We start from the raw sequence: 12130 nt of genomic DNA on the forward strand, positions 1-12130 counted from the left end.
AAGTACTCACATGTTATTTAAATCTTACAACTCATGAGGGAGGCAGAAGGTTGGGAACAGGCCTGGGACACAAACATACCAATTGTATTGATGAAGTGCTCGATTCACATCACTCATTGTACATTTCTCAGTGTTTCTCTAGCCAACAGGGGATGCTTCTCATTTCAAGGTACTACAACATCTAAAATTTGGGAAATTTTCCCTTTGCTGTCACTGTTTCACATGTATGAAGCTTAGCTACATCACACAGACATGTATTAACAGATATTTCTTAAGTACAGACCACAAACTTCTTTCATATGAAGTCCAAGACATCTATTGTTCCAGTAAGGAAAAGAAGAAACTTTTTCTGGTGAAAGCCAGCACTTCTGAAGTACCTTAGAAGATTTTAACATAACCTGGAAGCCAGAAAGGCTATCAGTCTAAGGGGTCAGAAACTTTGTATTGATTGCAAATCTCTTGATAAGTTGTCAAGACCAGGACTGCCCTTGATTAGGCTAATGACAACTAGATAACAGAAAACACACCACACTATGAGCAGCTATAAATAATCAGATATTCAACATCTAGTCTGCCTCAACTTTAACAGTGCTAACTGTCTGAAAACCACTGCAAAAGTGCCCTAAATGACACTGAACAGAAGTTCTCTGCTAGCTGCTCAGGTAGATGTCTCTATGTCCTCTTATGGGAGGTAAGAACTAGTTTTACTATGCAATCATCCAATCCTCATATGTCTCTTATGTCTCATACTTACCAGCTAGTCTCAAAGATGGAAGAAAAGCAGATACAAGAAAAAGAACATTGCCAACAGCAAATAATAAGCCATTCTATCTGAATCACTTAGAGGCAGTAAAACATCTGTAACAAATTTGTGTAGCATACAAAAGACACAATGGAGCTGATTCACCAATTTTCTTTTGCTTCCCAGTCTTGTATAGTATTGCAGCAAGACTTAAAACAAAAACTAAATAAAATATCAACTTGCTTCAAGGTGCTATTTACACTTCTTTTGTGTAACTATACAACAGAAAAGGTATATTCCCAAAGAGTCTCCCCAAAAAACAGCAAAGTAACAATACAACTCTGATTACTGCAAAATAATTTACCAGAAAGACTGAAAGGCATCCAAAAGATACACCAGAGGGAGGGAGAGGAGATATCAACATGCAGTGCAAAATACTGGACACAGTTTAGTTAGCAAGTATATTCTGAAGTCTGTATCTAAAATAAAAAAGCAACAGCGATCTGAGGAGATTGCTGAAACATTAAAACAGACAGAAAATGCATAATTTAGTAGAAATGTTCTGATGATGGTGACAGGTAGCTGTGTCTAATGCACACTGACAAATATCTTTTAAGAGACTCATTTATGGATCAGACACCCATCACTTTGTAAAGCTCTTCCAGCTGTGGAGTGTTCAGCAAGAACAAGGCAAGTGAATCTGTTAGTCACTGATCATAATAGTTAGGAGATGCAAAAGGAAAAAAGAAAGACTGAAGCAATACAAGAACATCTGGAGACTATCCTGGTCCTGAAGTTGAAGCTGGACAAGCTCCAGTAGAGTTTGTAGGTTTGGCTCTCAACAGTAGGGAACAAGTACAACAAATTTGTTGCATAACTGTTAGCTGAACAGAAATGTTGAGACTTGGGAGAAGTGAGAGATCAATTGGGTAAGACTGGGGAAAAAACAGAGAATTACTACTCCAGACTCAAGCTAGAATACTAATTAGAACAATACAAAGTCAGGATAGAGGAAGTTGAGAATATCTAAACAAGTAGACTAAGTTAAGATTAGTAAATTGCTTTAAGAGTTGGAAAGAATGAGTTTGCTATTACAGAGGATTGTCAAACTGCTTTGGTCTCCTTTTGAAATATAGCCTAAGTCCTTAAACATGGAATTGTGAAAGCTTTCTTCCTGCCTATGTGGAGACCTTAGACATTTGGGACTACAAACACGTACCAGTGGGTATTGCAGGGAGAAGACACTGCAAAACAGCAAAGATAATGTCTTAAAAACAGCTCACAAAAAGGAGCCCAAGGATATTCCATCACTAATCCCATTTAGGAACTCATAGTCAATAATACTAGAGCAAGGAAATGGTTGTGAAGTTCTGGTGGGTTATGCATAAAACCATAAATTAATTTTCTTCTATGTAAACAAAAACATGGAGTCACTGAAGAAATATTGGCTCAAAAACTACAAAATGGGGGAAAGTGTAAAGGATATGACCAAAGTGAGAGAATTATTCATAATATTTCAATGAACTATACATTGCCATTAACCTCTCATTAAACTTACCTAAATCATAAATTCACCCAGTTATTACATAAGGTCATGCAAAGATGTCATATTATGAGGATCTCATTTATGTTCTATCACACACAAGCAGCACACAGGACATAACCCTAATGAATGTAGCTAAAACAGAATGGGAAGCTTATCAAACTGGTGCTTGATTCCACATTTCAGTCTTTTTGGTGTTATTTAACAAAGTGAGAAAAGGAGAATAAAGGCAACAGAATGGACTTGCTTACAAGTTGAACACTCTTCTGGTCTTCAAGAATGATCACCAGACTTCAAGTTATATACTCGTTTTCTTATCTTATCACCAGAAGTCCATCAAGCAGTCAAAAAGTGGTAGAAAGGTTAATCTCTTCACTTGCAGTGTATATTAGAACTGCCTACGTGAATTGTCACAAAAATCCTTCATCTTGTCAGGATGCTTTTTACACAGTTGCATTTGAGTCACAATTTCAATCATATGCAGAGTGCTAGTGTTTTATTGCTCATATACACATATTGTTTCAATCACACTCCTAGAGAAACTCAACAAGTGATCATCAAAGTATAAAAAATAAGAAAGAAACTTCAGGGACCAGTAGGCTTCAGGAAAACCTCAGAGCACAGTGGCTAGCCACTTACTGTGAACTCACAGTGGCACTTAGCAGTGACCTTTTGCAAGGTCTTTAGGTCAAGTATAACAAAAGAAAAAAGCTCTGAACATTTACTTGAGTGCTGTGCAAGGGCTCACTGCTGCAAAGCCTTGCATAGGCAGGCTTATGTGAGTACATCTTTTCAGTGAGTAGATCTTTTAAGTTCAGTGGGAAGTGCTCACATGCATCAAGATACTTATGTTTAAATCTTGGCAGGAACAGACCCTTAAATATGGGAGAAGGTTATGGTCTGTTTATTTAAATAACACTTCTCTGAATCTGAAGAGTTGTTTTTCTTACCTGAAGTCTAGTATTCATTTCCAAGAAGTAGAAATTCTTACTGGAGTCTACAAGGAATTCCACTGTTCCAGCAGAGGAATACTTTACTGCTTTGGCAAGAGCTACTGCTTGTTCTCCCATTGCTCTTCGAGTTTCAGGGTCTAGAAAAGTGCTGCAATATAGAAACAATGACTTTTTTTAGTTAAAAAATAATTATTATTCTATCATTTACTTTTCTGTTTAAACTATGGTCAAAAGAGGATAGCACGATTATTAAAGTTATGAAAACATGTCAAGACTGTCAAATGTATGTCTTTACACTTATATTGTCCCTAAGTAGATACACTACATGCTTTACAATTAGTGCTAACGTACAGGAAATTCAGGGCTAATAACCATATTCTCTAAAACAAAATAACACAACAGTCTTAAAACAGTGAGATCTAAAATAATGCAAATTAAATTTTAAAAGTACATACAAACTAATGCAATCTTAGAAGACATACTTATTATCCACATTAATTGCAATACATTCTTTTCCACAAATCTTGGACACACTCAAGGGCACCCAAAGAGCAGCTCAGCTACCACCTTGGAGCCATTGTGAACACTGCCCAAATACCAAGGTCCCTCATTCTAGGAGAGGGCTCCACAACTTCCACTGGGCCAGTGAATCAAAAGACTCTGGAAGTCTTTCTGGAAGTAGCACATTTTGCTTGTTACTCTTGTCTGTACCATAAATTCAGATTTAGATTAACCTGTGCAGATTAGATAGATTGATAAATATGCATTTCTGTGGTATTCCACAAAAGCCTTGAAACCAGTTACCCTGATACCCTGAGTTGCCCCTCAACCTGATACATGGATTATTCAATGAAAGAACATGTTGCTATTCATCTTACATACATTTGTAAATACACTTATCATTTATATTTCTGTTTTGACTTACATTAAGCAGTAACTCAGCTATTATTTTAAAAGTACTTTTGCAAGGGAATAGGTAGTCACTTCAACCTTGCCTCCAAGTTACTCTTTAAAACAAATTCACCAAATGTTACATATTTCTTGAGATGGCTTCAACAGTGGGCCCCAATTCTGCAAAGGAGTAATCAGGGGCCCTCACCTATCTAAAGTGGCCTCAAACCCAGTGAACCTCCATCTGTAGCCCCAGACTGCTCTCAGAGAGAAGCCAGTGCTGGGTCAGGACTTATCTGCCAGCACTTACTGTGGTGTTTTTCACAGAGACCTGAACTCAGAAGAGCTAGAGACTTCTGCCACAACAAATCACATTTGACATGACACAAGAAATGAGCAAATATCTAGGCAAAGTAGGAGACAGTGGAATAATTTTTCTTTATGGAAAAGTGCTACTTCATATCTCTGTCCTTCCAGTGCCCACACACGCAGATTCTGATGCACCAAAAGGCAGGCATTTTCAGAATTCAGGAAAAAATTTCTTTCTTGGCAAACAACAGGACCAACAGGAAAAGAAAATCAAGTCTCATTCAAGAAAGCTGTATGAGATCCTACATCATATGAAAGGAAAGATCAGAAGACACAAAAACTGTGTCATAAGAACAGGCACTAGCAAATGGAAAATAGTTTCATAATATTTTTTTATTTTGATTCAGTAAGAGGATATTACATTCTATGAAATCAACATTCTATAATTCAGTAATTTCTGCAGGGCTTTGATCATGAAAGGTCAATGAGTGGCTTAGGAAGAACAAAACATTCTCAATATCAGCTTCATACTCCATTTCTAGAATAACCATTATTACTTCTCATATAGAGGAAAGAGTTACTCCCCTTCATTACAGTGGTGTCTTCCCTGTACTTTTTAAATGTAGGTCTGAGATCTCGCTGTTCACCTCCTGCTGCAGCCAGAGAATGGAACACAGGTGTCACATTGCTAAACTTGATCTCTGCCACACAGTTAAGCTTTACACTCTGAAATGACTGGATCACCCCTACCACTGGCTTGGTTAATTAACCAAAGTTTTCACATTCCCCTCTACTGCTTTACCTTTCAAACATATTGTTTCTCCCCTTTTTAACAATGCACCTTTTATAACCAAGAAAACTCTCTTCTCCAGTCTAATTAGGCATCACTTGAAAACACAGCATTTTAAATCTGACTTTGAATCTTTTTCTCACACATACACCTGTTTTTCTTTAGACCAAACAGCTCCTACAGCAGCACAAAAGCTACCATAAAAAATTAAAAAGGATTCACAAAATAAAAGCATTAAAAAAAAAAAATCAGTCCTGACACTTTATTCATAAGACCTTCATCAAGCTATCATAAAGTTAATCAGAGGGAATACAATTGGTTTGTCACTTTGTCTCTACAGCCAGGGAAATGACCCACATGGGCAAGATGTTACCTCTCCACTTCTAGTTCATCAGATGAGGTTTCCCAAAATACCCCATCACCTTCACTCACAGACGAAGTTGAGATTTTGAAAAACACAGCTACACCATCAGTGCAAATTTACTGCTCAGTTTGGACAAAATATAAATAAGTGATCAATAACACCCTTCTTCTGAAGATTCCACCACACTGGGGTGGTGAACCTCGATTTTCTAAATGTCAAGGTCAGCATCCCTGCTTCAAGGATATTATTTGTTCAAAGAAATTACTTATCTACACAAAACATTATCCTTTGAGATATCCACTATGTACTACCAGACCATGGGCATGAATAGGCTAAGGGATTTGAGTACACAGTTCTGCCCCCACATCTGAATGGTGCCCACCTATGAATCACGTGCACAGTCACAAACAGAACAGACTCACATTTCTCTTAACCCAAAATCCTTCAAGGATTTCTAGACCTCGAGAAGAAATGTAGAGTCTGACACACATATATGCATAACAACTCCAAGGAGAACTTGTAGATAGAATCTAATTCAATACTGCACCTTTCTGCTAAGTTCCTGCCTATATACATTCATTCAAATGAACAGATGGCCATTCCTTCACACAAGTGGTGAGGCAAATTTGCAGTGCCTTAAGAAGCTTCTAACAGGTTCAGAAATTGTTAGAAAGAACACATGTGTTCACCAAAGTAAAGTTTTAGAGCATTCCTCTGAGTTTACTACTCCAATTATTGAATAGGATATCAGTTAATACTCTTGTGCATTTAATTTTGATTAATCCCAAAGGATCCATGGATTTTCTGATAAACCCACAGGCCTTGTCTCACCACATGGGAAACCATCTCTTATTAACCACTCCAGCAGACAGGAAAATACAGCCACACCTTTGTATTTTTCCTTGCCAAAGTACAGTGTCTCATGGTAACTGTCTGTGAAAATGAACAGAGAAGAGTTTGGACAGTTGAGGAACAAAAATGCAACTAAGAAACAACACTAGGACTATTAAATGCCACTCAAGTTCACTCATCTCTTTAAATGTGAAATGAAAAGACAACAGCATATCCAAAAACATGTGCAAGCAGAAGCAGATAATATTATGGTATATCACTGGAAGCTTTGTGCACCACTAACTTTGCCGAGCACAAACTAAAAAACTAGAGATGGTTGGATATATCTTATTGTCTGTAGTTCCCAAAACAGAGGGAACTACAACTCACATGTGAAACTCACTATGTGGAAAGGGTACAAGCAAAGTTTTTTGTCTCTTATTTGAATCTGAGGGATTGACCACCATGAACACCAGAGGTCCCTGGAATACTGTAACCTCAATAAATGGGTTTCTCTCCTCAAAAGAGAGAGGGGTTTTTGTTTGTTGTTTGTTTGGGTTTTTTCAACATAAGGCTAAACTTCCCCAGGAGAAGTAGAGATACAAACACAAAATGATCCCATATGGATAAGTTCAGCAGCTGCAGACTGAGCTTTAAGAAAATCATAGGTTATTCTCCAAGCCAAAAGGCCCTCAGTCTTCTAACTTAGAGGCTTAGGAAAATGCCATCATAATAGAGTAAATCAAAAAAGGCATCAGACAAGGCCAATGTCAAAAGCCCTAAATTGTCCAAAAGACAAAAAAAAAAAAATTTTAGCCCAAAACATCCCTATCTCCCAGTCCTCGTGAAAGAAAATTAAATGGTTTGAGCTATCTCAGAGCTCTTCATAGCAGCTACCATTTAAAACAGGAGAAAAGAAGAAGAGTCTATTTCCTACATCCAGCCATACCAGAAGAGGTGTGTCCAGGAGTCCTCAAGCTATCAACTGAAACAGCATTTACAAGAAGGGCTAACTTGAGGCTTTAGGGTCTTTCTGGTGTCTCACAGAAGTTAGTGCTCTGCTTATCTGCAAGTCTTGCAACCCTTTGAAAATTAATGGATTCTACAGCCAAGTGTAAGTGATTGTAAGGCAGGTTATACTTCCAAAGCTGCCTTCAGAAATCCGGCAGAGTATAAAACATTCAACAACAAAAAGGAAGAAAAGTTTTCATGGCAAATTTTGGAAGTTATTGACTTGTCCACACTCTTGTAGGGTCATAGGAGGGGATGAGAAAACTTACTGGCAACTCCAACAGAGAAGCCCAAGAAAGTTAAAATGTTGGTATTTCTGATGAAAAAAAACCACTCTGGCTAGTGAGAGAAAGATGTATCATGCCACTTTATTGAGCACAGGCATGAAGAAGGAGCAGGCAGGAATAACAGGCATTGCCTTACATACACTCATGAGGCAGAAGATACTACTCACTTAAGAGCTTAGGTACACATACATGCACATGTGCATTATATCAGGACCTGAAGTATTCACTTTCCACAACAACACAGGAGGATCTTTAGACATAAGCAGCATAAGGTTCCAAGAAATCCACAAGCACTAGCAGGAAGCCTTTATAAGTGGATTTGTATCTTCAGATTTAAACTTTGTTCTTTTATTTAAAATACAGGCCAAATAGTGGCAGTCCTGCAACTATGATTCAACATTAACTAATAAGGAACCTCTAAATAAATGTCATTTGGATGATGTGCTTTTACTCACATCCCAAACTGTTGCATCATATAGTTTCGTGCTACAAAAAAATATGGCAAACCTATTCCAGCTGGTGAACACATTACACTGGTAATTCCCATAGGCAGTGATATACCTGTGTCTGCCTTTCTGAAATCAGAATTTCTTGCTGCCCTTTTTATACATGTATTCCCTGATGACTGCTATGCAACAGAAAACACAGCAAGGCCATATCTAGCATAGCAGCAAGGAATTTCAGCTTCATTTTAAACCAGTAAGATTAAAACAATTTTGTACTTTTGAGTTACTAGACACCTACATCTCTAAGTTCACTATCATGAATGGTATTAAAAGTGATGCAGAGTATTTTGTACTGCATGTTCCAATTCAAATGGAAATATACAGTATTGTGTGGCCTCTATACAATTACTCGAACAGTCAAATACCTGTATCTGTGGTAAAATTTATACTTATTTCATATTTGACTTAACAAAGTGAATTACAAAGAAAAATATCATATATATACACAAAACCATACCACATACTAAGATCGAAATCCATTTTATACAAGATCATTTCAAAAATTAACTACACAACACTAGTTTTCTTAAAGAAAGACACTGTAAAGCAAAACCAAAACACCCTCAAGAAAAACATCAAAATTGCATTACAGTCAAATGACTGTAACAAACATTTATTTTCTTTGTGCTTTTTAATAGAATAAAAATTTCTTGCACTTGTACAATAAATAGAACCATCAGGCTTCCAAAAGTGCTTTCAGTCACTATGAAGCTGCACCAAGAATCCAGCATACACACCTTGGTGCTTCCTCCACAACCTTCTGGTTTCTCCTTTGAATGGAGCATTCTCTTTCATTCAACCACAAGGCATTCCCATGTTTATCTGCCAAAACCTGAAACAATAACATACTGCTATTAATAAACAGATGTAAGTATTTGGTCTTTTGGCACAATACTGTTATGCAGCATGTAGGGTTTGGGGTTTTTTCCAATCTAAAAACAAAGCATGAGGGGGAAAAATCTCATGTAGGAAATTAATTCTATATTAAATACTAATTGAACATTCCTTCAAATTCTGAGTAGGACTATTCTAAAGCCTCTATGTAGAGTCTGTACATAGTAAAACACCCTCTCACTTAAAAATTTGCTTTCTGAATATTAGAGATCTTACAAAAGGCTGAAATAAGATTAAAACTACATTTCCAAGCATTTTAAATTGCACTGCATTACAAAATTACATAAAAGCAAAATACTGCATCAACAAAAAAAAATCTCAAAGGATGCCAAATTTTGCTCCTGAATTACACACAAAAGCTTTCAGAAAAAAAATGTCTAATGGAGCTTTCTTAGTAGGCGAACCACAATGCCCTGTCTTTAAAGAAGAAAAAAAATCCTCAGAAACTTTGTTATCCTTCATTAAGGAGAACAAAATTTGCACCTCCTACAGTACTTCCAAAGGAAATAAAAACAGTAGTTTCAAGACATTTTTAAAAAATCTGTAACTACAGTTCTTTGCTGCAGCTTCAGTTCATGCAAGAGGTAAAAAAATCAAGTATCTAGATCCAGCTACATAAATTACATGCTAGAAAAAAGCCCAGAAGTTGAGCATAGCAGACCTCTTAATTGATTCTTCAAACTAGAGGGGAAAGTAAGAAAAGGAACTCTGTCCCTTTATGAAATTGTTGGTATGATGCAGCCATTTCCAGTAACAAATACTAGATTTGAAGATTCAAGTAGACTTCTTCCCATCTTATGATGATAACTCTACACTTATTCTTAGAACAATTTCTTTTAATACAGACCACACCTGCTCCCTTTCTTCCTTATAAAATTTTTCTTCTAACCCATTTTTTTTCCATCTATCTTCCTGCTCTGATCTGCGGGAACCCATGCCAATATTCATGCTTCATTCTTTAATAGCTCAGTCCTACACTGAAAACCAACAAGATAAAACAAGGAGACAATCTTCCTCAAACTGTGTGAACTCAACCATATCTACTCACATTTGTGACAACGAATCTGTATTATTTATTATTCCTTTTAGCACCACAGAGCAAGTATGGCACAAGGCAAGATGAATTCCTGCATCTATGACACCAATGGTTGCTAAGGCGTGAAAAATCTGGGTAGATGTGACTGAAAACGAGGCAGTGAACTCATGGAGACAACGTATGTGCACTGTGCAGCACCAGATCCAGGGTGCTCTGCGCCCTGTAAGATCAGATGTTTTCCCTCACAGAAAATTCTGTTGCACTCCCACAAATTCATGGAGCTTTCTAGGGAAAAAGGGGTCTAGAAGACTAGAAGAGAATTTTAGGATTTTCTGAACTACAGCATCTCCCAGAATCCTCTTTCCTGTCCAGGGGGAGTTTAGCAGCAGCAATAGCAGCAGGATGCTCCAGCCAACTGCTAGATTCCCTAGCAAGGGACTCAACAGAAAAAAGGGAAAAGGGAAACCAGGTAATTCCTCCCTAAGTGCTCACCCATCCAATCCAGATGAGTGGAGCTCTACAAACTCATGGGGCCCTACAAGAAATCATTTGGAAAGTCCAAAGATTTTTGGACTAATTTTTTGTGGGGGTAATTTTAGTATTAAAGCAGTACCTCTAGAGCATAGCATGGTACTTGACAGAAAAATCACCATCCTGTAAGCAGAATGATTCCTTGTGAGCACTTCTGCTTCACTCCTAGAAAGCCTACAACTTTCCACAGAATTCTGTCTCATCAAAACAAAAAAGTAACAGAACATTACAACAAAAATTGGTCATTGTGCTTCTCTCCTCTCTCTCTGTATTTTTCAGAAGAGGATAATAAACTTTTTCAATCCAAGCAGTAATTTTTTTCCACTTCAGGACTCCTCTCATGTCCTACTAAATCTCAGCAACCTGGATCTTAAAAGAAATGTTTTTCTATTATTAGTTAATGGGAAAAAGAGACATGCATGAACATCTACCATGAAAAGTAATTACAAATAGAATAAGCCAACAACATCCAGCATTAGGCTTTTATTTTTATTCTGTGTTCACTGTATCCAGTAAAGGAAGTAACCATAAAACAATTGTATTTCAGAAGACATTTGCAGCATTCCAATATCATCATGTCTGAGATGTTGTGAGATTCCAGTACACATCTCACTAAAAATGCACGTTCCAGCTGCAGCTTTTGTTTCTATTATCTAAACATTCATAACAGAAAATGCCCCATTTTGAAGGATTAGATTATTAGGACATTAGTACATGCTATGTACCTCTACATACATTTGTAAAAACAAAAATAATTAAATATTATGTAGTGGAATCCCTCCTACATGATTCAGCTGAATTCCATTTCCAGTTGTAGAACTGTTGTCTGGCCAAGCAGTAGACATTCCATGTACTCTTACTTTAAACTTTTTATCAGATACTTCAGGAGAACAAGACTTCAAATCAGTTCAAGCATAAAGTGTATTTGGACTCTATTTTCCTGTTAATTGTTTTAGTCTTTTCTCATGTTTTACAAAGTGATTGTTTTATAGCTAGACACAGGAAACTTCTTATTTAACAATTTTAAGTACCAGTGCTTTGGAGAAATATAAGAAAGCTAAAAAAAGTTCTATTTAAAAGTCACTGCTAAATTAATAAATATTTGGCATCTGGTCTCAAATTGTTTGTATATTCAGCAGTTTGAAAATGAACCAAGGTCAACGTCCTAAAGCTGATTAGAACATGAAGTTAAAATGATACACTATGATATTGTTAAAAGGTACCATCAAAGTGCTTGCATAAGGAAAACAACATTCACTGTATACCCATTATAAATAAAACTATAAATTATTAATAGCAAAGCCATTTCATTGAACTTATTCAACTGTTCCTAAATACAGCACTACTTAATTTTTTGGGGTAACCCTTTTTTAAACCCAAAGGAATCAAGACAATGTAAATACTGCCCCGAACTCATAGAAGTATGGAGGAACCAATCCCAT

The 12130-nt window shown here is 36.8% G+C and overlaps 1 protein-coding gene across 2 annotated transcripts in view; it reads right to left on the minus strand.

The window, feature by feature from the left end:
• The window catches only part of PCCA (propionyl-CoA carboxylase subunit alpha), a 262979-nt gene that overhangs the window by 162141 nt on the left and 88708 nt on the right, over positions 1-12130 (minus strand). For both annotated transcript variants that reach the window (XM_039730386.1, XM_039730385.1), the window contains exons 10-11: positions 8965-9059; positions 3236-3386 (exon numbers count right to left, since the gene is read on the minus strand). In XM_039730386.1, coding sequence (XP_039586320.1) covers positions 3236-3386; positions 8965-9059 — 246 coding nt within the window. The remainder of the gene's footprint in view (positions 1-3235; positions 3387-8964; positions 9060-12130) is intronic.

Source organism: Passer montanus, unplaced genomic scaffold, assembly GCF_014805655.1.
Source record: "Passer montanus isolate IOZ18808 unplaced genomic scaffold, ASM1480565v1 scaffold72, whole genome shotgun sequence".
In the NCBI taxonomy this organism is placed as follows: Eukaryota; Metazoa; Chordata; class Aves; order Passeriformes; family Passeridae; genus Passer; species Passer montanus.